At 39.1% G+C, this 26,446-nt stretch overlaps 2 protein-coding genes across 2 annotated transcripts; one reads left to right on the plus strand and one right to left on the minus strand.

Moving 5' to 3' along the window:
- Window positions 1-10,865: 10,865 nt before the first annotated feature.
- LOC111986430 (serine/threonine-protein phosphatase 7 long form homolog) lies at window positions 10,866-12,749 on the minus strand. The gene has a single exon (XM_024018058.1). The coding sequence runs from the start codon at window positions 12,747-12,749 to the stop codon at window positions 10,866-10,868; it is 1,884 nt and encodes a 627-aa protein (XP_023873826.1).
- Window positions 12,750-23,469: 10,720 nt separating this feature from the next.
- On the plus strand, window positions 23,470-25,417 carry LOC111986424 (F-box/FBD/LRR-repeat protein At4g26340). Its single transcript, XM_065782802.1, has 3 exons — window positions 23,470-24,689; window positions 24,775-24,918; window positions 25,003-25,417. Exons 1-3 carry the CDS (start codon window positions 23,745-23,747, stop codon window positions 25,288-25,290), a joined length of 1,377 nt encoding a protein of 458 aa, XP_065638874.1. The 5' UTR covers window positions 23,470-23,744; the 3' UTR covers window positions 25,291-25,417.
- Window positions 25,418-26,446: the final 1,029 nt, after the last annotated feature.

Consider the following 26,446-nt stretch of genomic DNA (forward strand, 5'->3'; position numbering starts at 1 on the left):
GTTCTTCCTGGTGCGGCGAAGACGACGTTTATAGTCCCTAGGGCGGCTTTGGGGGGTCATCTCTGCGTGGCCCTGATCCCGTCTGCCCTCGGCCACTGGAGGGGTGCAGGAGGTGTTTCAATTTACCATCGCGGACCAATTGGTCCAGGTGATCCCACAGGCTCCTACAATCCTCCGTGATATGCCCATGGTCTTGATGGTACTGGCAGTAGAGATTATAGTTGCGTTTCTCGGGGTTTCCTATCATCTTGTTCGGCCACCTGAAGAATGATTCGTTCTTGATCTTTTCCAGGACCTGGTGTACTGGCTCTTTGAACACGGTGTTGACCGATTGAGGATTCGTCGATCCTGATTGCCGGCAAAATCCCTTCGCGGTTTATTATAATTGTAACGGTCCGACCGCGAATCCCTCCTCTCCTGAGGATAACCTTGTCCTTTCCCTTGCCCTGCTGCTGATCTTCTTCAACCCTCTTATACTTCTCTATGCGGTCCATTAGCTGGCGCACGTTTGCGACCGGTTTGCCAGATAGAAACGCCCTCAAACCGTGATCAGTAGGGAGGCCGAGCTTGAATGTGCTGAGGGCCATTGCATCATTGTTACCTTCCACCTCATTGAACATCTCCCAGTACCTATCTGAATATGCCTTCAAGGATTCACCTTCCTGCATGAACAAGGATAGCAGGGAAGAAACAGGTCTGGCCGCTCTTCGGCATGTGACAAAAGGGAGCCGAATGCCTGAGTGAGCTCTTTGAAGGAGTTGATGGAGCCTGCCTTCAAGCCGTCAAACCACCTCATGGCCACAGGCCCCAGACTGGAAGGGAAAACCTTGCACATCAAGGCTTCGTCTCTGGCGTAGACAGCCATCCTTTGGTTAAAGTGACTCACATGCTCCACGGGGTCAGTCTTACCATTATAGATGGTAAACGTTGGCTGGTTAAAACACCGAGGGAGTCTAGCCTCCTCTATCCTGCGCGTGAAGGGCGACTTAGATATCTGGTTCAGAGCCCTGTTCATGGCATCGTTCTCCATGTCCTCGTGTGATGGACTTCTACGTTGTCTCTTACGATGGGATTCCTCCTCATAAGTGTAGGACTCGCTGGCTGGTGTCTTGGATTTGTGCTGATAAGAGACATCCTGCTCATCATCAAGATCATCCTCAGAGTATGAGGAAGCCCGTCTCCTCTTTGCATGGCGCAGCTCTCTCTTTAGTTTTTCTACTTCCAGTTGCAAGTCGCGGTTCTTCTTTGCATGGGACATGTGACTTCCGCTCTGTGATTGGCCCTGGCTAAGGCGCACTGTGTGTACGCTACCTTCACGATTTTGTCTCCTCTCTAGGTTGGCGAAATGGTCCACGTGTTGGGATGCCCTGGATTCTGCTTGCTGTTCACCTTGTCCTGCCATCATCAACCGTTGTTTTCACTCTTGCACAAGCCCTTCCCACAGACGGCGCCAATTGTAGGGTCAGTTTTTGCGGCCCAAGCCCAAGGAAGTATGGATTCGGAGCCCACAGAGCCCAAAACAATAAATTTTGTAGAGAGTGGGTGAAAGGGCTAGGCTAATAATGAAAATAACAGTATTAAACGGCAACACCAATGGGAGGATTTGCATTAATGTGTTCCCGGACTAATATGAGTGCTCTGTCCGAAGAGGTGCTTTTCATTGAGAGTCTAGGATTACAATTCCTGGAGCTACCACCATTCAATATCTTCTTTTTCTCCTCTCCCCTCTCTTTTCTCCCTTTCTTCCTTTATATAGCGCTGCCTTCTTACATCTCCTCCGTCCACTTGTTCATCATCCAGGCACCCATTTGAGTGCAAGTCCCATCACCCCACTTTTAGCCGTATGTGAGTGGCGGTAGCTGAGAAAGCACTGTTCAGGGGTCTTATCCACATAAATGCGGCCAGGAAGGTAGGTGCAGTGCATTAAATGTGGTGGTTGAAGTATGCCTCCTTGATATTTCTCTGTTCCCGTTATCTTCATGTGTGTCCGAGGTTCCTCTCCCTCTAGACACTTGTCAAACAGATCATTTGAACCTCCCATGCTCGTGTTGGGTCAAACCTCTTCGGATCCGAGGATGTTGGACTACTCGGGCACATGATTACCTCCTCGGATGGCACACGTGCTCGTCTCAAGGCATTCCCCTTTGACGTGGGCCTCTGACTGAAGGTCACACCTCCTCGGACGAAGAGTGTTCCTCATTCAGGGCCTTGGGCCCAATAAGTTGGGTTGGGTTTTTCTCCCCCCACATTAGGCCCTCAAAATTGTAGTTTTTCATTCGCATCCGAAGAGAAAAAGTAGGATTTTGACATGCCCCGGAGCAAAAGCATGTAAACGGGCAAGTTTGAACTGGCACGTGCATAAGTATAGGAACTGTCGCTTCATTAATGCCACTGCGGTTTCCTTATTCCCCAGGCGCGGCATTAATTGCACCAGGTGGCGCTTCGTCCTTCATATCCAATGGTGACTGACTGATCCAACGGCTGTGGTTTTTCTTCGAAATTTGGGCGGGAGTGCCCCTGTCCCTTCGTTTGACCCCGTATAAAGCTTCAGAGGACATTATTTCTTCCTCACTTTGCAAATCTTCAGACGCTCCAGAGAGAACAGACGCGCTGCTCCATCTAAACCTCTCAGTCGCTGCTTTCAGGCCTCCCCAGAGCCATCAAGAACCCTCCTACAAGCCTGAAATCTTCTCTCCGATTTAGTCCCGGTGAGTCATCGTTCACCAAACCATTTAGTTTTCTCTTCGGCCAACAGTTTCATCTAAGCACCATGGGAAAACTCGAGTACATGGTGGATACCCCTGAGCGACTAGAAGCATTTAGGGCCGCGCACCACATACCTCCCAACGTGGGTGTGAGGTATTGCCCCCCAGAAAAGATTCTAACAGACCGGAAGACGGGAGAAGTAGTTATTCCCCTTATCGCCTTCAAAGAAGGGGAATGACCATCCCCATGGGTCCCATCACCATTAGCTATCTCCGAAACCATAGGCTCACTCCCTGGCAGTGCGCACCCAACATGTTTAGGATTCTAGGGGCATTGAGAACCTTAACCGTCACCTAGGATTGGGCCTCACCTGGCTCGACGTAGTACATCTGTACGAATGCCACAGCCAGCAAGACGCGGGATATTACTTAAAATCCCGGTCGGACGTGGTCAGGCTCATTTCTTGCCTCCCCAAATCCAACAAAGGGATGAAAGACGACTATGTGATCGTCTCGGGCGCATGGTATGACGGCCATCACTGCCCAACCAAGCATGGAAAACCAGGTGGGCCATGTTAGATTTAGGCACACTAACCATAGGCCTAGGGTCCTCGTCTTTTAATCGTTTTTGGTTCCTTTTGTGCTACTATTTTTGAGTCTCTAACATAATTTTGCTGTGCCTTGGAATAGATAAAAACTTCGTATCTCCTCGGCTAAGTCTTACGAACGTCGCCGCCCTCAATTTCCTATTGATATCTGAGATTTTCGTGAGCGAGGACGGACAGCTCCGATCGGCTCCTCTGATTCTGGGCTACACAGGGTATCCAAAGGGTTTCCAACCAGTCGGCAACGCAATTGTTCAAGGAGACCCCCGCCTCGCCCGTATTGATGTTGGTCGGAAGGGTTTTTTGGCGCCATATGATCTAGAACCCGTACCACATTCACGCCCTCAAGCTATACCCCCTCTCGTCCAACCACTCCAGCAAGTCCCTCTCGGACAGGCAGCCGAAGGCGAAGGGTTGGTTCTTCCACTTCCTCGCTAGAGGAACAGATAGATAGATTCCAATTGGGGCGAGGGTTCAAGGGCCGATCGAGTGATAGAGGTTTCAGACGCTGAGGAGGATACCGATAGGCAATCGGGCATTCACCTTAACCCGTTAGCTGCTCATTCTGAAGGCTCTTCGGACGACAATATGGACCTGAGGAGTTTGATGAAGGGCAGGGGGAAAAAGTCCGAGCGGAAAGATGCTGGGACATCAAAAGTAGTGGTGACACTACCTCCAGCGCCTACGCAGGTTCTTGACCCAAGTCTGAAGCCCATTCTAGACTTAAGGAAGAAGAGGCCCCACGTTGAGGTCGGGGAAAAACACGCATTGCCAGACAAGGGGGCTAAGCAGCAGAAAGTGGTGGACAGCCGAGCCTACAGGCCTCATCTACTGAAAGCCGAGAAGAGGCTTTCGTGGCAGATGTACGCCGAGGGGGAGGACCGCGAATCTGGTCTCCCAAGTTGGAGCTGGATGGCGCTCCAATCCTGTGGGATACCTCCCTCAGGAATTATGACGGAGGGAGAGCAGGCTATGTCACCGAAGCCCTGCAGCAACCACTCCTCCTCCCCCACGACATGGAGTCCTACAGGCGTTTCAACCAGCAGGAGCTCTTCATGTCTCTCAAGAGGGACTTAGCCATGGTAAGTGCACCATTTATGAGTTTAAGTTTTATACTTGATTGGCTTCGTTTCTCTTCTTAACACTGAAAGTGTTGTCATGCAGATTACTCAGCAAGTCTATGTGGCTGAGGGGTTGAACAAGGAGTCCTGGATCAAGGCCCAAGCAGCAACCCAGTCCCGGCTTGAGGCAGAGGCATCCCTTGGAAAGCTGAAGGAGGAGCATTCTCAGATGTCCGAGGAGCTTAAAGAGGTGATCTCCCAGAAGCGAAGCCTCGATGCTGGGCTTAAAAGTGTTGAAAAACAGGTCGAGGAGCAGCGAAAACTGCTGAATGCCACAGAGGTTAATTTGGCGACCGAACGGGAGCTGGTGAAAGGCCTCAGGGCCGAGCTGCAGAAGGCTAGAGAGAACGCCAAAGCAGCCGAGCAAAAGGTTCAATTGGCCAAGGAGTCAATTGAAACCGAGAAGAAGGCAGCGTACCAGTTGGGGCAGATGTGACAGCGCAGCAACTCACTGAGCAGTTTGCCTCAGTCTGTCACGAGTACTGCGGCAAAACTTGGGAAAAAGCCTTGGACGCAGCTGGGGTACCCGCAGACTCTCCCCTGAGGTTACCGGGAGCATCTACTATGATCCTGATATCCAAGAGATCCCAGTGGACGATCCCTCTGCCCCCAGCCTCCTGAGGCTTCTCGGCTAAGCCAGACCAGCCAGGCTCCTCCGTCCACCCTTGGTGCAAGCAAGGAAGCTGGTCAGCCAGGCGCCAAAGATAAGCCAGCTGAACCAGCCAAAGGAAAAGGCCAAGGGTCAGGCGGGGAGAGAATTTCTTCTGAGCCCAAGGACAAGCCTCCTGAAGCTACTGCTCGGACAAGCCAGGCTGCTGACCCCGTGCTTCCTTCGGCGAAAGAATAGATATATAGGGTTTCTATTTTGCACTTGCACTTTTGCTCTTTGTTTAAGAAATTGTAGTTCTTCCTTCTTGTTTTGCTGATTAAGTATATATTTTCCTTGAATGGAATGGCTCCCTATTTGTCTTTGATGTCTTTGATGCATGCTTTATCACTTACTATTGCCGTACATACAATCATGCATTGCAATTGTGACATAATAATGTAAATAACTTGACTGATACATCATACTGGTGGTGTAAGTAATAAAAATTAAATTGAAAAGGATAGGCCGAATAAGAGTTATTGATGAGTAATGATTAGAATAAGTGCATACGCGAGTTTCGCATGTCCTTCCAAGTAAAACATAAGTTATTACCCCTCGGTTTCGAATTAAATATAACGGAGGAGGACATTTATAAATTAGAATCAATTTAAATGCAATCAGGAATTTTAGCACTAAACCCCAGTGACAACAGCTGCGCGGGGGAGGGGGGGGGTATTGACTAACTTGTCGATTGGTTCAAGGATTATGGGGTTCGACTGTATTCGAGTGCTAACTAACCCTAATCACCTGGTCCGAGGACTACAGGCATGATAGGATTTAAGTTTAAACACTATAGAACTGTAACTGAGTGCTAACTAACCCAAATCATCTGGTCCGAAGACTACAGGCATGATTGGATTTAAGTTTAAACACTATAGAACTCTAACTGAGTGCTAACTAACCCAAATCATCTGGTCCGAAGACTACAGGCATGATTGGATTTAAGTTTAAACACTATAAAACTGTAACTGAGTGCTAACTAACCCAAATCATCTGGTCCGAAGACTACAGGCATGATTGGATTTAAGTTTAAACACTATAAAACTGTAACTGAGTGCTAACTAACCCAAATCATCTGGTCCGAAGACTACAGGCATGATTGGATTTAAGTTTAAACACTATAAAACTGTAACTGAGTGCTAACTAACCCAAATCATCTGGTCCGAAGACTACAGGCATGATTGGATTTAAGTTTAAACACTTGAGCGAATACTTTACGCAGAGAATTGACACGTCGTTTGAAGAAGAGATTTGGTCAATAAAAGTACCTCTTGAGGTTATTACATTCCATGGGCGCGGTATTACATGACCATCTAGGTCTTCTAAGAAATATGCCCCAATGCCTGCTCCTGAGGTGATACGATATGGTCCTTCCCAATTGGGTCCAAGTTTTCCCCAAGCCGGGTTCTTGCGGTGCCTACAACTTTCCTCAACACTAGATCACCAGGCTCTAGTGGCCTTAGCTTTACGTTAGCATCATAGCCTTGCCTGAGTTTCTGTTGATAATGTGCCAGCCGAACCATTGCATTCTCCCTCCTTTCCTCAATCAAGTCTAAACTCCTCTGTAGTTGCTCATCGTTATCGGCTGACCGAATGAACTGTGTTTTCATCGTGGGAACCCGGTCTCCCAAAGGAAGGACAGCTTCAGCCCCATAGGTCATTGAGAAGGGGGTCTCCCCAGTAGACCTACGAGGCGTAGTCCTGTAAGCCCAAAGTACGTGCGGCAGTTCGTCTACCCATTTGCCCTTCGCATCATCTAATCTCTTCTTTAAGCCATTCAGTATGACCTTGTTGACGGCTTCTGCCTGTCCGTTACCCTGGGGATAGGCTGGAGTGATATCTGTTTCAAATTCCAGCTCACTGCAGTAGTTCCTGAATGCCCTGCTATCAAACTGCAAGCCGTTGTCCGAGATGAGAGTGTGAGGGAGTCTAGCCTCCTCTATCCTGCGCGTGAAGGGCGACTTAGATATCTGGTTCAGAGCCCTGTTCATGGCATCGTTCTCCATGTCCTCGTGTGATGGACTTCTACGTTGTCTCTTACGATGGGATTCCTCCTCATAAGTGTAGGACTCGCTGGCTGGTGTCTTGGATTTGTGCTGATAAGAGACATCCTGCTCATCATCAAGATCATCCTCAGAGTATGAGGAAGCCCGTCTCCTCTTTGCATGGCGCAGCTCTCTCTTTAGTTTTTCTACTTCCAGTTGCAAGTCGCGGTTCTTTTTTGCATGGGACATGTGACTTCCGCTCTGTGATTGGCCCTGGCTAAGGCGCACTGTGTGTACGCTACCTTCACGATTTTGTCTCTTCTCTAGGTTGGCGAAATGGTCCACGTGTTGGGATGCCCTGGATTCTGCTTGCTGTTCACCTTGTCCTGCCATCATCAACTGTTGTTTTCACTCTTGCATAAGCTCTCCCCACAGACGGCGCCAATTGTAGGGTCAGTTTTTGCGGCCCCAAGCCCAAGGAGGTATGGATTCGGAGCCCACCGAGCCTAAAACAATAAATTTTGTAGAGAATGGGTGAAAGAGCTAGGCCAATAATGAAAATAACAGTATTAAACGGCAACGCCAATGGGAAGATTTGGATTAATGTGTTCTCGGACTAATATGAGTGCTACGTCCGAAAAGGTGCTTTTCATTGATAATCCAGGATTACCATTCCTCGAGCTACCGGAATCCAATATCTTTTTCTTTTTTTCTTTTCTTTCAGAGGCCCCCTTCCCTTATATAGCGATGCCTTCTTACATCTCCTCCGTCCACTTGTTCATCATCCAGACACCCATTTGAGAGCAAGTCCCATCACCCCACTTTTAGCCTTATGTGAGTGGCGGTAGTTGAGGAAGCACTGTTCAGGGGTCTTATCCACATAAATGCGGCCAGGAAGGTAGGTGCAGTGCATTAAATGTGGTGGTTGAAGTATGCCTCCTTGATATTTCTCAGTTCCCATTATCTTTATGTGTGTCCGAGGTTCCTCTCCCTCTTGACACTTGTCAAACAGATCACTTGAACCTCCCATGCTCGTGTTGGGTCAAACCTCTTCGGATCCGAGGATGTTGGACTACCCGGACATATGAACACCTCCTCGGATGGTACACGTGCTCATCTCAAGGCATTCCCTTTTGACGTGGGCCTCCGACTGAAGGCCTCACCTCCTCGGACTAAGAGTGTTCCTCATTCAGGGCCTTGGGCCCAATAAGTTGGGTTGGGTTTTTCTCCCCCCACACTTTTTTATTTGTTTCTTTTAAAAAAGAAACTGTTTTATTAAAAAATTCTACAAATAAGGGATTTATTTGGATAATTGTTTTTAGGAAGCATTGGTCTAGCCAATCAAATTTTTTTTTTAATTGGGGCTCATTTTTTTATATATAATTTTAAGATACCTTTATTAAAAAATCATGTTCAACGTGGTTTCACCACTAGTTGTGAGGCATTTAAGCGAAGCTAATGCGGGTGGAGATGCTATTAGCAAAGTCCACCTCTCTCTCTCTCTCTCTCAGGAGGATAATGCATTGAAGTCGTGGTGGTAAATGTTGAGCAAGTTTATTTTATTATAGTCTATAAACGAAACTTGTTATTTATAAGTCAAAGGCAAATAAAATAAAATTCAAATAGACAAGTCAAGTCTCATGACAAATACCTTCTAAAAAAAATCTCTTGACAAATTATTTAATGTTAAAAGTAGTAAGAAAATATTGTTTATATTTTTATTAAAAACTCTCTACTTAGACTTAACGATCTGAACTCATCCAATAAGATAGAAAAAAGTTGAAAAGGGGAAACGCAATTCTAGCATTATTTTTTTATTTGTTTCTTGTTAAAAAAAAAAAAAGTTTTTTTTTTGTTAAAAAATTTCTCTATTTGAGAGAGTCATTTGGACAATTGTTTTTAGGAACCATTGGTCTTGCCAATAAATTTTTTTTTTTATTAATTGGGCTCATATTTTTTAGATATAATTTTGTTCAATGTGGTTTTGACCCTAGTTGTGAGGTGTTTAAGTGAAGCTGATGCAGGTGGAGGCACTATCAAGAAAGTCCACCAGGCTCTCTTTCTCTTTGTGCATTCAATCTTCTTAGCCTCCCTTGCTCTGCTTCTGGCTCAAGCCTAACCATAGTCTTCTCAAGCAAACTCGATTGAAGGAGAATGATCAGTTGGAGTCATGGTGGTGCGAAATGCTGAGCCATGTTCACCACTCCTTGTTACATCTTAAGGAAGCTATTTCTTTTTTATTTTGTTTTCTTACAGGTCAAATATTTTATTTTTTTGGTGAAAAATACTGTGACTTTATTTGGGGATATAATTTTTTCTTTGATTTGTAATAAGAAGGTTTGTTGATTTTAATAGAAAAGAGTATATAAGTTTTGTTGGTTTTGGAAATGTTTTGCTGAATGGATTGGGTGTAGATTTAAAATTTTTATTTAAAAAAAAAAAGAAAAGAAAAAAAACTTGTAAGGTCTGTTTTTGTAGCCCAAGCCCAAAGGATATGGGTTAATGGCCCAACGAACCCAGAACAATGAATTTGTAGAGAGTGGGCGAAAGAGCTGGGCTGGTTATGAAGTACAGAACAGTTGGCTAGGTTATGTGCAGTAATGATAACATAAACTAAAGCTCAGATAACTCCATGAATGAATGTCCGAAGAGGCGTTTTATTGAGTGAACTGTGATTACATCATTCGGAGCTACAGTAAAGCTTTTCTCTCTGTTCCTCTCTCTTTTTTCCAGTCCCTCATTATCAGGGACCCTTCTTCTTTATATAGCATCCCTTCCTATCATCTCCATCGTCCACCTGTTCTTCATCCACGCATCTACTCAAGTGCATGTCACGTCATGTGTCTACTTTAGTTCTTTGTGAGTGGCGGTAGACTCTCTCTCTCTCTCTCTCTCTCTCTCTATATATATATATATATATATATTTCTCTATAGAGGGTGACTACTTCAAATTAAGTCAATTTCACTACAATTCCCAACAATCTCCCTACAATTCATATCCATCCCCGTTAAGGACCTTTAGGTTCCTAACAAAGTTTGTAGCCGGGTACTTGGATATGTCAGTAATTATCACATTAACATGTATGTACATAAATAAGAAAGTTTACCACCGTACACCTTTAGTGCGATTGTCACTTCACAAATATAAGTGTTTGTGGGGTGTGGGAGGCAAGAGCTGAGGTACAAGTTTCCAGGAGGGAGTTTCGCACACGTATACACTTAAATTAAGCTAAAGTAGAAATTCTACATTATATAAAAAATAAAATAAAAAGAAAAAGAAAAAGAAAAAGAAGAAGGTTTAGAATGTAAATCAATACTGAAACTAAAGTGACATTAATGATTAATCATTAACTACCATCACAAGTGGAAAAAGTTGAAGCTTCCACCTGCAATATCATGACAGAGCTAATAAGCTCTATATCCTGGTAGACTAGCCTACAAAAAGATGTCAACTTTACAAAGATTAAGCAGGAGCATAGGCCACTAGTGATACACTCAAATATTTGGATTTTTTCACTAGCTTGTAACAATACTTATTTATATCAGGAAAATCAAGTCACAGTAAACTTCACAGGCAATTGCAACACTTTCAGATCTAATATAACACTCCCAAGAACATGAACTAATTCGGTGAAACAAAGCATTCAGACATGAGTTGTTCTAAAGTAATTGTTGGAGAAAGATTATACTACGGCCTAATCACTTTGCTTCAGGAAGAAAATTGTTAGGCACGACATACATTAGTTTTTAATAGAAGCTTTTGCAAATTATATACTAAGGTTCAAGGTTTCTTTTCGCTGCTATTTAGCTCTTGCTGCTTTTAGCTCAGCAGCTACTCTCTCAAGCCTGCTTATTCGAGCCTCAAGCTCCAATGCTGGCATCTCAGTTATGCAATGGTTACTGTTTTCCCCATCATTATGTTTGACATGCACTGCAACGTTGGTTGAACGTCCCACTTCTCTCACAGTTGTATCTGCCACACTTTTCCCTGCTTCACCCTTTGAACCTTCATCCTGCGTGACCTTTGCCTCTGGTATTATCATCGAGTCCTTTTTAGGAGCTCCATCATTTGCCGTTGAGTGTGACATACTTTGAGATAAAGAGACTGTCAAAGGCTTAACATCAATAGCCAGTTTGTTCTCACTCGAAGTTCCCAAGAGGTTAGTTTTCTTGACAGAATCTTTTATGTCCACTTTATGGCATTCCACAGAAGAACTAGGTAGAACAAAGACATTGTAATTTTCCATCTTTCCAGAATTAACTTGGGGAATTCTTGAATTTTGAGGCCGGGTAACAAAATTCTTAATTGCATCCTTTTGATCAGACACTGATTGCCTCCACCACTCAAAGTATCGCATAGTAACATCTGCCTCAAAAAGGCGTGGTGGTATGTATAATTTTGCATCTCCAATTGACCTATTGTAATGGTTCCAAGCAATTCTCAGGTTCATACTGTATCGAGCAACATGACCTGGAAGATCTTGATCAATTCCAAATTGCATTGCGACTCGGTGTGGGAGGTACTGTTGCATGGATTGTACTCCAACAAGCTCACATGCTCTTAAGCATCGAGTATAAGACTCCAAACCTTTGTCTAACGCAGCATCAACTGACACCCATTGTTCTTTATCTCCATAGAACTTAGGAAACAACCAATTATGATTCAAGGCTATCGCATAAGGGCGCCACAGAAAATTTTCTCCAGCAGAGTCTATAGCCAACCTCACATTCTCAATACCCAATACTTTCACTTTGTGCCAGCGAGCTGGCCTTGGCTCACCTTGTGTGATGGATATAGGAGTCGGCCGGAATGTTGTGAATCTCTCCCAAGCCCAAAGCTGGACTAATTGAAAAGGCGCAGAAATAAGAACTTCTTTATAATCCAATTTTTTTGAGGCAAATAATTTCTCTTTCAGCAAACCCAAATCAGTATAAACACTAGACAGGACTGCTGGGGCAAGTGCAATTTGAGTTCCTCTAGCCAAATGGATTGCAAGTGGAAAATTTCGCTTTTCAATACGATAATGAGGCATTGGGAAGACAAACTTAGACAACCAATATGAGAGGAATGCTTCATGCTCATATTTGCTCCCATTCCCCATGAAATGTTCCAGCCATGAATGCTGACTGGCTATGATGCTACCGCTTGTCGCAGTTTTTTTGAGTGCGTCAAGCAAGATCTCATGAATTTCTTCCATTTCTTTGGTAACAAGAGGGCTTAAAACAGAGTCACCCAAAACAGAGTAGCCCCCTAAAGCCATCATATCTTCCAAAGTAACAGTGGCTTCTCCCCAAGGGAAGATGAATGTGTTGGTCTTAGGACACCATTTTTCAGCAAGACCAAGAACCAAATCTTGTTGTCTAAAGATTGAATATTTGGAGCACATTATTGCTTCATACATTCCAGCTTTCTTCCACATGGATTGGTACTTGGAATGCAAGTTTCCGACCCACATTTTCCACTTCACATGTGGATTTTGCCAACCTTTGAACTGAACCTTCATAGGCAAATTCTCAAGCTCAGAAATGGTGGGTTCAGCAGAGAAGAAAGGTGAAGGAAGTTCATCAATGGAGACCACAGAGGGTTTAAGAAAATGGGCTATTCTGACGGTTGGATTTCCACCAGTTGGTGACAACATGAGCTCCTCTCTCTCCTCAAAGATGGCATCTTCTGGTTCAACCATTCTTGGGGTTTCAAAGTCTTTCCTACGTTTCCTTTCAGTAAGGACTAACTCGAAGGAAGATAAAATTTTGGTGGGTTCTATATTCTATATATATTATATATTATAAATTAACTACTTTCTATTCTGCTCAATACATGTCCTTGCTTAGATCCATGGGAAAATTACACAAAGGAAAGAACTTTACCATCACTCTTCAAAGTTAATGATTGTGATTGTAAAGAAACTACAGTATAAATTAAGAAAGTTGGTAATATTCTATATCACTAAAAACCATGTTTGGTTCTTTGGAAAATAACAAAAAGAAAAGGGCTTTACCGCCACTTTGATGATCAAGAACTTTGAGGGATTTTCATGGAAGATGATGGATGGCTACCAGGCACCAGCTCATATTATCATTTTTCTTCACTCTTCAGACCCTATCCTCTGCTTGGATCTTGAGAAAAAAAAAAAAAAAAGAATAGAAAATGAAAGCACAATCCTTTCAACCTCTTTCCTGAAAGTGGAAGTCCTTAACCTTTGCCGTGAGCTAATGGTTGCTAAGAGTTGGTGGGTATTTATACTTGTGTAGATTAAATCTACTAGATTCTGGGAAAATGAGAAAGGAAAGAGCTTTACCTTCACTTCATTTCATTAGAGAAGGGATTCTGTGGGAGATAAAGGACTGGTGGCCTGGTGGGTACTTCATATTTTTCTTGTAGGAGTTTCTTTTCTCATAAAGTGTACTCTCTGTTTGGTTCCCGGGAAAGAAAGAACAGAAGGTAAAATTCTTAAGCCAGGGTTTTTCAATGCTTTATGTATATAGGCTTAGAATAATGTCAGGCAAGATAAATTTCACAGCATTTTTCACACCTAGTTGAGCTGGCAAAATATAATTAATAGCAATTAGGAGCGATTACGAAATTGCTCAAACCATAAGACCGTACTTAAACTAACCAAATCACCTGTAAAATGAAGTAATCACACAACATTGTAGGTGGAGGTGGAAAAAACATGTGGTTTGCAATTTTGTGTTAAGAAAATTGCAAATATATATATATATATATTATGTTAAATATATATTATATGAACTAGGTGTTGATCACTTGATTCTTTAAATATAAAAAATGAGGTTTTTCACTCCTAAAAACTTGTTGGGCTAGTTTTAATCAACCCAAAACAAAGAAAAATCAACTCAACACTTTAAAAATTGACCCAAAACAAAGGAAAAATTAGTTTGAACTAAGCCAAACTAGCCCAAAATTGGCCCACAACAAAGGAAAAAAAAATCAGTTTTGAGACTACCACTATTATCACTTTATGGCAGATCAATTACAAACCACCACATTAATATGTTTGAAGTTTGTTTTCAAATTCTTTTGTGGTTTGTTTAGATAATAGAATTTGGGCATGTGAATTTAGATTTAAGTGATTAAAATTCAAATACTTTGTTTGAATAGTTTAAAAATGGTCAAGGATTTGGATTTAACAAATCTACAAAGGATTTTAGACTTTGAAATCCGTAGATTTTAATTAATTTTAGACTCATAGAATTTTAGAAATCCTTAAAACATACTTCAATACATTTTAAATTTTATAATTTCAAATTATCATAGGTACAAAACATTTAACAAAGAATTTTAAAATTTATAGATTTAAAATCAAAGGCTAGCATTATCCAAATGCAACGTTGTGTACTTGACTTTCTCATAGGCTTGTTGCATGGTCGGTCAGAAAAGAAATGGCACTGTGAAAATGATATTCCTGTAATATAGCCGTACGGGCTAAGAATGCAAAGTTTAGATGGAATAAAGGGTGCTTCTTTGGCTGCTCGGAATTTTATATCCTGAAGCATCATTGTACATAAGAAAACATCACCAGGCAGACAGTCACATACAGATATAGTGACTAATGCAGTAATATTATTTTATAATTCTTGTAGAAAGTTAGCCCATGTGAGTTGGATAATAGTCATCGCATGCGTTAGAGATTATGGACCAAGATGTTCAAACTCACAATAGGATGTTTCTCAACACCCCGGCCCCACCCCCACCCCCCCCCCAACGAACAAAAAAAAAAAATCACCATAGGCCCATAACCCCTTGACCCATTTTCAATCAAATCCTATATTTAGTGCCAGTTTGACGTGATTAATTTTACCAATTTATTTTACTATTTAATTTATTTTTATTACTATTTATGAGTCTCACTGCACTTTTTGATACTATTTATAGGTTTCGTTATACTATTTCAGTCAACTTTTACTTTTATTTACAGTACTTTTAGAAGAAAAAAAATTTTCAGTTTCAGCAAAATAAGCAGATCCCAAATAGACCCTTAATGCAAGCTACATTGGGTTTGGACTAATATAAACACTCTAAAATACCAAAACCCCACCAAAAAAGAAAAAGACAAATTGATAAAACAAATAGTATATATTTTTTGTTTGTTGGTAATTAGGGCATATGATAAAAGGAAAAGGGGGCCAAGGCCACACAGAACAATAGTAGAGTAGACTAGACAAGTTCAAAGTTACAAAATGAGATACATCATGATGAGAATTGAAGGCAGAAGAAAAAAAGAATAAAAAATAAAAAATAAAAAATAAAAAAGAAGAACAACAACAACAACAAATTGATTGTTGCTCTCTTGTATTCCCTATGTGAACTTTAGTTTCAATTTGGTGAGTTGTTCTCCTTTTTATAATGTTTTCAAACTTAAGAATGTAAGATTTTTTTTACTTAATTTGTGCAACATATACATCAATATTTTGAGAGATAATTTCAACATATGACGTTCGCTCTTAATAATTGACATCAATTAGTTTTTGGCATAGACAGTGTTCGAACTCTAGATTTTTTTATTCGACCACATTCTTCAATTAACTTGGACATCAATATTTTCTGTTTGAAGAAAACCAAATTAGTTGGAATACAATAAAGGTTGAGAGATGGGCAGGATAACCAAATTATTGGATCTTGATTAATTATTTCGCAGTTAGCACACCTTATTTCTTGTATATGGGGTCTATTATTACCATATGGACTAAGTTACAGCTCTCTATATATGGGTTAGGGTTTCATATAACAGCATATTAATGTCAGGTTGGTTCTTGATAGATCACTGCATGAATCTCATATTTGGAGTCTTTGGACTAGACAAGAGGATATGGTTTATAATGCATCCGATGCATGGTATATTTTTCTAGACTAGAGAAAGGGCAGAAGACTACCCTGCAAAACAAAACGATTTTCTTGTAGCTTTGGACTCATGTATGTGTTGTGTACTTAAGATATATTACTAAAAGCTGAAGCGTAGCATTTAATGTTGCTACGCTCAGGTTGAGCCACATCAGCTACCAGCCCTTTAAAAATATTAATAAAAAGAAAATAATTCCCAACCCTCTGTCTTCCACGGTTACAATTCTAGATGACAACCCTTTATGTTCCATGGTTACAATTTTAGATGGCAACCCTTTGTGTTCCAAGGTTACAATTTTAAATAGCAACTCTTTGTGTTCAATGGTTACAATCTCAAACAGCAACCCTTCAGCTTCCTAACACTAGACTTTGGCTTTCTAATTCCTTCATCTCTTCCACTCCTCACACTATATTAATACTGAAAAGCTGGATGATTCAGTTTAGGTATCTCTAAATCCCAATTGCTCTTGACCTTTATTCTTGTAGTTGCCTGCATAATAGTTCAATGTAAGGATTAGATTAATAGTGTTTTTTTCTTTTTTAATTTTGTTACTACCTCTTTTGTGTTGTGGATCATATATGAGTTTATATGTATTTAGGCTGGATATTTGTATTGATAGATGATTGTTTATTTCTATGTTAATTTTTTTTTTTTTTTTTTTTTATGTTTGAGACAGTAACATTATTGGTTTATATTGTGTAATCCGTGTGATAGAGTTTTTGTAGTATCCATGTGATAGAGTTTTAGTAGTTAGAAAATTGAATAATAGAGTTTTAGTACTATCGTGCCTGCAAAAATTCAATTAAATAATGTAATCCATGCCTAAAGAAATTCAATTTGCTAACTACTAAAATACCTTAGCAAATTGAATTATAGAGTTTAAAATTCAATAATATACTCAGAACACGATACTTCTCCTTTTTTTTTGGTCTCCTCATTTAAGTGAATCCCTCCTTCATCATTGAAATCAATTTAAATTCCTTCTATTAGCTTTGATTGTACTCTTGGCTATATCATAAAAGACTGTTTTTTTATATAATCTTTTTGTGGTAATTATCGTCATTTTTGTTGTAGTTGAATCAAAATAAGATTAAGCTAGATCTGCATAATTAGTAGTTATTGCATCTTCATCATTATCACAAGTTTAAGATAGAGATTACCTCATCAGTAGTTGTTGCGTCTTCTTCATTGCCAAACTTGATCATCTTGACAAACCTTTTATTTATCTGATTGTACCACATGTATTTATTTACTTTCGAATTCTATTTGATTGTAAGATTTTTATGCCTTTTGATATAAATTAACTAGTTGGTATGCTAGCCAAACCGCTTGCTTCTTCATTTTTTTTTTTTAATCTTTTACTTTCCCTCCAACACTATCGTAATTGGTTCTCTTTAAAGGCATTTTCTGTCTCCATCGCTATATTATATATATATATATTGTTTTGTAGGATCCAAGCAAGAAAGAGTTTAAGATGCTTGCTATGTTATTCTCTCAAATTTTTTACAGCATGAACAACTTGCGGTATTGAAGTAATTACAGAATATTTTATATCAATAGTTGTTTGACAACTTTAGAATATGAAAAGTTTTAGGTTAAGTGGGTAACAACTTTAATTTTGTTAATTTTTTCTTTCTAAATTACTAATAGTAATTTATCATGTTAAATTAGTAGTTTATTTGTATATTAATTAGCTACAATGTTGTAATGTTTTTTTTTTTCTTCTAATTTTTGAGGTTTAATTCAAATAATTTTGAATAAGTCCTCTGAAATCAAATTCAATACAAAAGAAATTTTGTTAGGGACTCTATAAGGCTAAGGGGAGCTTGAAGATAATATAAGTTTTGGCCTTATATAATATACTTATGTTGTGAGCTTTAGTGGCTGCAAGTAGTATTGTAGTAACTTAGATATGAAACTCTAGATACAACACAAATAGCTAAGGATAATGACATTTACTAATATTTGTCTTTTAATTTAAATGGTATTTTGCATAACTACTTTGCTTGCATTCATTAGATTTCATTTTTAGTAATTTTTCCGTGCATCGTACGGGTTAGCGATTAGTAGTTATAATCGTGAATAAGTCCTCCTGGTTGTATAGTTCTTGTGGTATTAAATGTTACTCCTACAAGCGTAGTCTAATAAATAGAGTACTATCACTTTAATATATAATGTTATGGACAATTTTTTCATAACAAATTTCACAATTGAAAAAGGCTGTGAATGGTGGATACAAGCATAGACCCACTTTTTTTTTTCTTTTTTTCTTTTTTTTGAAGTTAGACCCACTTGTTTTCTACCAATCATAGTTGACAATTTCAATAACTGCTATATATGTTGTGAAAAAAGTTATGTTGGTTTAAATATACAGAAATCGGGTACATGGATATATCAGGAATTTTGACCATGTGTGCGCAGACAGAATGTATAGTAATACTGTAAAATGTAATTAAACATTAACCACCAGCAACATGCACAAAAAGTTGAAGCTTCCACTTGAATATCATGACAGAGCTAATGAGCTCTACACTGTCAGACCACCTTACAAAAAGATGTTAACTTTGCAAAAAGCAGAACAATAGGCCACTTTTCAAATATTTGGATTTTCACTAGCTTATGCCAATTCTTATTTATATCAGGCAAGGCCAAGTCACAAGAAACTAGGCAATTGACACATTCATCTCTAATATAACCGTCCCAGGACTAATTCGGTGAAACAAAGCATTCTGACGGGGGTTGTCTAAACTAATGGTTAGAGAAAGATAATAACTGTTGTACTGCCTGGTCAGGTACTTCAGGAAGAAAATTTTTAGGCACTCAATACATAACTTTTAAATTTTAATAGAAGCCTTTGCAATTTATATACTCTGCTTTTTGCTGCTACAGTTCCTATTTGGCAGGCTTGTTCTCAAACTAGTTGTTAGCTTTTGCTGCTTTTAGCTCAGCAACTGCTCTCTCAAGAGTCAAGCCTGCTTATCCGAGCCTCAAGCTCCAATCCTGGCATCTCAGTTTTGCAATAGCTACTGCTTTTCCCATCATTTTCTTTGACATGCACCACAATGTTTGTTGGATGTTCCACTTCTCTCACAGTTGCGTCTGTCAGAATTGTCTCCGCTTCACCCATTGAACCTTCACTCTGGATGTCCTTTGCCTCTGGTGTCATCAGCAAATCCTTTTTAGGAGCTCCATCATCAGCTGTTGAGTGAGACATTTTTTGAGATACAGAGACTGGCAAAGGCTTAACATCAATAGCCAGTCTTTTCTCACTCAAAAGTTCCCAGGAGTTTAGTTTCCTTGACAGTGTCCATTTTAAAACATTCTACAAACGAACTATGTGGAACAAAGACATTGTAATTTTCCATCTTTCTAGAATAAACTCGGGGAATTCTTCTTGAATCTCTAGGCCGGGTAACGAAATTCTTAATTCTTCTTGAATCAAGAACTTTGAGGGACTCTCATGGAAGATGATGGATGGCTACCAGGAACCAGCTCATATTATCATTTTTCTTCACTCTTCAGACCCTATCCTCTGCTTAGTTCTGGAGAAAAAAAAAAAAAAAATGAAGCACAATCCTTTCAACCTCTTTCCTGAAAGTGGAAGTCCTTAACCTTTGCCGCGAGCTAATGGTTGCTAAGAGAAGTTTGACAAATCAAGGAAGCTCTTTTATTCTATTGGATAAAGAGAGAAACCGTGGTTGATTCAGCTGTGTTGGTGTTGACTTGCATAGCTCTTATCAAGACCATGTAGGCATGTAGCCCTTATTCCTAGGAGTAAATATCAACACACAAGTTGGCGCCTCACTGGTAGCCTTCGATAGAGTATTTCCTTTTGCACATATTCCAAAGCTAACACCAGATCAAGTGGCTCACTAAGATTTGCAATATTATCAAGATATATGCAACCTTTTATTTTATGCTAAATTTTAATTGTAATTAGGAAAGCTAATTGGGGTTTCTTGTTAAAGAATGAAATATAAATTTGGTTTTTTGTTTGGTGTGAAAGAAAAGCTATTCTTTGGAGTTGAAGGAAAGTCTATTCTTTGTTAAAGAAGTAATGTATCCTTTGTTCACAAAAAAATAAGAATTAAATCTTGTAAATAGACAATTATACGAAGGAATTAATGGCTTTAATCTAGGAGCCCTTCTTATAGGAGGAGGGAAAGAATCATAAATTGGGTGTGAAACTAAAGAAGGGGGGGGGGGGGGAGTGGGGGAATGAATTTTTGCTTGGGAAGTAGTGCAAGTAGAGAGACAAGAAGGTTTGAGTTTTCTCTAAAAAAGAAGAGAAGACTAAAATGTAGACTAGAGAGTGCAAAAAATAAAGAGATTTTCTTTAGTAGTGAGACATTGATGTAGAACAGACAGCACAGGTCTTCTTGGAGCAATAAGGGTGCCTCGAGTCATAGTGCAAGATCAAAAAGGTGCCAATAGAGGCCATCAGAACGACGATGTCGAAATTGCATGAAATTTAATAAGTTAAAGGGAAACGTTATTTTGATCTAAACTTGAGACTTGTCTCGAGTGTTGCCTAAATTTAGGCAAATTCTTTCATTAAGGCCCCGAAAACACCATTTTTGTTATTTATAATAATATTTGTTTTTCCTTAATAATTTTTAGTTTAAAATCCAGAATAAGGTCCCGTCTATTTTGGGATTTTTCTTAGAGGCAGTATTTTGAATTTCCGCAATTATTTCAATTTTGCTATTTTTGGCAAAAATCACTATTTTGGTACCTAATTATGTGATTAGCACGAATTAGGGTTTCTAGGTGTTACCTAGTTGCCCTAGGGTTTCTTTTACTATTTAAACATATTGTAACTTTCAGGGCAATTAAGTTTTTAGATTTATAAAGTACAGACTTTGTCTATTTCTCTCTGGTCGATTCCAGAATCTTATCACCTTATGGATTCAAGGGACTCTCATGGATTTGAGGTTTTCATTTAGAAGCTAACATGTTTAGTTTCTTTTTCCATTTAGAAAGTAATGTGTTTGTTTTCTTGTAGCTTCTACAACATCAGACACCCACAACAAAAGATAAATTTGGGGTTTTCTCTGAGGAATGTTGTTTCGGATGCTACAACCATGGATAGTTGTTTTTAAAGTGGCTAATAAGAGGGTTTAAATATAATTTTTTGCTTTGGAAATCGGAAAATGGTGGATCCCAAAATTTAATATATTGTTTGACTCATGTTTTCTAAATACAGTTTTCAGAAATTGTTTCATATTTTCCATATTCAAAACAAGATTTTGTAAACAAGTGAAATGATGTTTTCAAAAAAAAAAAAAAAAAGTTTTCAATGGCATAATAGTAAATAAATTGAAAAAAGTGAACCCCAAATATTTTTCTAAACTCTTCTATCTCTTAAATTAAAGAGATTATCTTTATCACCAAAAAAAAAAAAAAAAATTCCTCATGCTTTAAATTTGAAGCTTATCATTATCTCAAAAAAGAAAAAAGAAAAAAGTAATCTACACGTCTGTAAAATATTTTAAAAAATTTATCTCATTTAATTACCCTATATCTTCGCAGCAATTACGTTAGGCAAAAAAATTTAATTTGTTCTCCATTGTATATAGCAGAGTAAGGACCATCTCTTATTTTATTCAAACTTTTTTATGTGAAGTTGTACCAACAAACAGAAAAAGCTAAAAGAATGCTGCCGATGTGGTTATTGAATCTTCAAATTACGCTGCCATGTAACAGCAAATTGAGAACCAAAACGTGAGATAGTCTTGTAATTTTGGAAAGGCATGCAGTCTCTATTTTGGGTTTAAAAGGAAGTTGTGCTAAGTGCTTGAGAAAAGTTCCCATTAAATTTCAAATCAGGGCTATTAGCAACCTTATGCTTTGTTTTTGTTTTTGTTTTTCTTTTCTTTTCTTTTTCTTTCTGAGTTTCTTTGGAGAAGAAAAAAAAAAGACAATGGTAACTCGTGAAAGTGTTTTGTTAGCAACTATTCACTTATTTCAAAAGTTCAGCTGCATTTACTTCTTCATAAATCTTCTTTTAGATCAATCAAAATTTTTCATTAATGTTAAAATTTTCTTGATCAAAATTATTATTTTTTAATTAAGGAAGATAGTTTTATTGATGTAAAAAATGAATACAAGAATACAGGAACATGAGCATTGGCTGCCTTGTTGGTCACTGAAGAACAACTAACAGCCTTCTAAAACCTTGTACAGTAAAGGTTCTTCTAAAAAAAATAGTACAATACAGGTCATGTGCTTAATTGTTTTAGGTCATGTTCTACATTGCTCAATTGTGCTCTTTTACACCTGTGCTGCGAAGATGATGATATTAAAAAAAAAAAGTGTTAACTGCGTTAGATTATATATATATATATATATTGGAATTTCTCATGTAATTATTCGATTGAGCATTAAAATTTAAAACAACTTCAGAAAAATTATACCCATATGTGGAAGTGGTGTAGCTCAAAGGAGTGAAGTTTTTGGTCTGATTCCCCCAATTTATTTGTATTGTGGGTCAAGAATATTCAACAATGGGAGGCCCAGAAGATGGCTATATAGGTACAGCTACTACAAAAAACAAATGAGAGTTACACTTTCATAAAATGTAACTAAGATGTAACAATGTGACTAACCCCCTTTTTAACGAAATTTGGATTGGACTCATTTCTTCCCAAGAAGCTTATCTCCTTGCTACACTTGAGCCTCTCTCCCCAAATTTTCTCAGCCCCTAACCCTCTACCCATCAATCTCTATTTGTAGACTTCCTTTAGTGGGGTCGTCATGATGAGAGAGTGGTTTTCCATGTTGATAGGTCCCTTTGAGCTATATTCCTCATCAGATGGAGCCCACTATTCGTGATTGCCAATAACTTCTTGGAACTTGCACCAGATGCCAATAATTGCTTGGCAGAGAAATTCTCCCGAGGCATTATTCCTTGACCTCCGTATAGTAGAGGTTGTTTGGTTTGGCCAGGAGCTTGGACCAAGCCCATCTAGGGAGTGGGCTAGGTGCTCGGTTAGTAAGCAACTGAGATGTGCCCATATATGAGATGTGTCAGGAGCTCGGTTCAGGCCAATAGCCATGGACTGTACACCATAAATTAGTTGCTTACTCTTTACAAAATTTGTTAATACGTTTGACTAATTGGGGGCTCTAATGCCTAATGTAATAAGGAATATTAAGGTATTCTTACTTAGTACTCATTTAAAAAAAAATAGTGGAATGCCTTCATGGTTAAATTCAATAGCTCCACAAATGTAGCTCAATTTCTAACATCTCATAAACACAGGATTGAATAAAATATCCAAAGAAAAGATTGAAATGATTAGGTTATTCTATTTGATTGTTTGAAAAGAAATTTCTTCTTCTTCTTCACTTTGTTGTCGTTGTTGTTGTTGTTTTTATTTTTATTTTTGAAGATTATATAGAATATTCTAATTTGGCTGCCAAAAGAAAACTAAAAATAAAAAAAGAGGGAGAAGTTGGGCGGGAAAACATATTATTCATTTTATTTTCGCGCCTTAACAGCGTTTTTAGACTTAAAAAAAAGATGTGTTGAGTAGTAATACTTGTTTCTCTGCTCTGTTCTCTCCAGTCTCCACCGCAAACCACTCTGTCTCCGCTACGGCTAAAGGTATTTCCTTTCTCTTTTGGGGTTTGTATAAATCTTTCAATTTCTTCTCTTTTGGGATTTTGGGGGGTTTCCATGGTAAAAAAAAAAGTTCATATGGTCATGATCCAGCCATACAAAAAGTTTCAAATCCACCCCAGAATTTAAACCTCAAAAACTGACTCCCTTAGTTAATGTCTTTTCTCTGAACCAGAAGAAGAATTGAAGAAGCAATGGTACGAAATAAAAAGAGGGATAGGATCAGCAATCTACCTGACCATCTCGTCTCCCATATCCTTTCCTTCCTCACCACCAAAGAGGCTGTGGCCACAAGCATTTTATCGAGCAGGTGGAAGACTCTCTGGACTCTTGTCCCCAGTCTCGATTTGGACGAAGATGAATTTGAGTGGATATTGTCAGATGAAAAGCAAAATCGTAAAAAAAAAAAGTGGGATGACTGGGACGGCTGGGTTTGCCCAAGCGGTTTTACATTTGTGCAGATTGTCTCTAAAATCTGGGCTCTTCGCAATGCATATCCCCTACAAAAGTTTTACCTCAACTTGCTTTATGATTGTGACACAATACATGTCGATAAGTGGGTCAGCACTGCAATCACAAGTGACTTGGAAGAGCTCACTCTTAACATTTGTCCTAACCTCCCTTTCGACATTCCCAGTACTCTTTTTAATTATTGTAAAACATTGGTGGATCTGAGACTATATGGCAATATTATTGTTGATCCTCCGCCTTCATCCCTCGGCTTCCCAAGTCTCAAAATTTTGCATCTTCTTGGAGTCCAGTATGCCAACCACGACTCTTTCTCAAGATTCCTCACTTGCTGCCCGATACTTGAATATTTGTGTTTAGAAGTAATTGAAATGGGCGAGGAATGCAATTTTATAATCACTCTACCTACATTGAAAAGATTGGATTTTAATATGCAAGATTTCTTATCCAGACTTGAGATAAACGCCCCAGCTCTCCAGTATCTAGAATTCGTGGGTTTTCTGCATAAAGTCGTATTGTTGGAAAATCTGTCCAATTTAGTTCAAGCGGTCCTTTTTGTTTCTCATGACTCTGAAGAAAATGATAATGAAGATTATGGAAATAGAGTAATGGACTTCATCAGAGCACTCTATAACGTTAAATCCCTGCATTTGGACTCATTCACCACAGAGGTAAAGCGCATTTTTCATTTTCTATTATGAATTGGTTGAATAGTGATATTGTTGTTCTGACTTGTGATGTTATGTTGTTGTGCAGTGCCTTTGCAATGTTCCTGAATTTGATCCTCCCATGTTTCATAATTTGGCTTTCTTTAATTTTGGTTTTCATTCTTCTATACCGCATGTGTTACCACTCTTGCTTCAACGGGCTCCTCAGCTTGCAGTACTGACCTTAAATAGAGTAGGCTAAGTTCACATGTTGATATGTTTTTTTTTTTCCTCTTCCTGAATTGATTTAAGTAACCATTGTGTCTTCTGTTGTCAGGACAAAAGTCACCTTCATTCTACTAGTGAGCAAGAATCTCTTAAATGGAATTTCTATGAGTATGTTCCTAAATGTTTGTCATCCCACCTTACAGCTTTTCAGTTTAAAGGATTTAAGGGGCAAAAGGATGAGCTGGAACTTATTGGACATATCCTGCAGATGGCAAGAATCTTAAAGACAATGACGCTCTCTTCTGATCCTTCAACTGAAAAAGAGAAGATTCGTGTTCTCAAGGAATTAGTAATGTTCCCCAGACATTCTAGCACTTGTCAAATTACATTTCACTGATGTGTACTTCCTCCGTCTTCACCCCCCTATTGACTTTTTCTTCTTTCTATGAAATACTAGTTTGTTTGTTCTGTGTCAATGTGTGAATGTGCAGTGCTGCAACTCTAATTGGTGTACTGTGTGCAAATTGTGTTATCTTTGTGTGAGGTCTTGATGATATACCCTTGTTATTTGTGCTGCCATTTCCTCTGATCACCTTACTTTTTATTGCTGTTAATGTTGACTGCCACTCTTAATCTGCTACCCCTTCCTTTAGTGCTTGCAGCCAGCTCCTATTATTGGGTGGTAGCTGTTTATTTTGTTGTTGTTGAGGTCACTTTATTGAGAGTGGTTGGTGTGAGTTTCTTGTTCTCTGTGTTTTTACTTTGTGCTTATGATTTGTGGGGCATCTTTTTGTTTGTGTTAATGAAGGACGATGATCACATTTTCTGGTTTTTATTTTTATTTTTTATTTTATATTGGTTTTGATGGTGAATGAGGGAAAAGGAAGAGGGTGACTTTTACAAAAATGGAGGATAGTTATAATTTGTGTAACAGCCCACCCTTTTCCCTCTCCTTTTCTAATAGTCAAAGACGTCCCCCTCTCATTTTGTAACAGCCCAACCACAAGAACGGTTTCACTTTTTGTTGCCACACTTTGAATTACCCCATTGTCTTCTTCTTCTGATGGACCTACCTCAAAGAAAAATATAATATGGATGATGTTAGTGTATGTTAACCTGAGGGTATTGATGGAAATGGGGTCAGATGGTGCCATTTCAGGAATTCGAAGAACATAGTCCATGTCTTTCGTTCCAGACTTTTGATCTTTGTTAATGTGTGTACCATACTTGTGAGGAGTACCCTACCAGGCTGTAAGACACTATGGCATATTGAGTATTAAAATAAAACTCTGTTATCATTCTTCTTTTATTGGTGTTTAATCATTTAATGCTTTCGCAATTTTCTGCTTCCTTTGAGTGCTGGCAGCATATAAAGTCTTTGGAGGTTATTTTCCATTCTTTGAGAAAAAAAATATAGGTCAAAGATGCATATCAGTTTTTTGATAAATGTACAGTGAGAATAGGAGTTGATCTCATTATATGTTATGATATGACTCCCACCCTTTCACTTTGTTTCTTCATTTTTTGCTCAATTGAAGCTCTGGATTTTTATT

Source organism: Quercus suber, unplaced genomic scaffold (genome assembly GCF_002906115.3).
Source record: "Quercus suber isolate HL8 unplaced genomic scaffold, Cork oak 2.0 scaffold_16, whole genome shotgun sequence".
Lineage (NCBI taxonomy): Eukaryota > Viridiplantae > Streptophyta > Magnoliopsida > Fagales > Fagaceae > Quercus > Quercus suber.

Excerpts from the sequence above, each read along its gene's own strand:
- LOC111986430 (XM_024018058.1), bottom strand. The coding sequence starts at position 12,749 with ATGGTTGAACCAGAAGATGCCATCTTTGAGGAGAGAGAGGAGCTCATG.
- LOC111986424 (XM_065782802.1), top strand. The coding sequence starts at position 23,745 with ATGGTACGAAATAAAAAGAGGGATAGGATCAGCAATCTACCTGACCAT. Across the intron at positions 24,690-24,774 it reads TGGACTCATTCACCACAGAG|TGCCTTTGCAATGTTCCTGA; the intron begins GTAAAGCGCATT and ends GTTGTTGTGCAG. Across the intron at positions 24,919-25,002 it reads CAGTACTGACCTTAAATAGA|GACAAAAGTCACCTTCATTC; the intron begins GTAGGCTAAGTT and ends TTCTGTTGTCAG.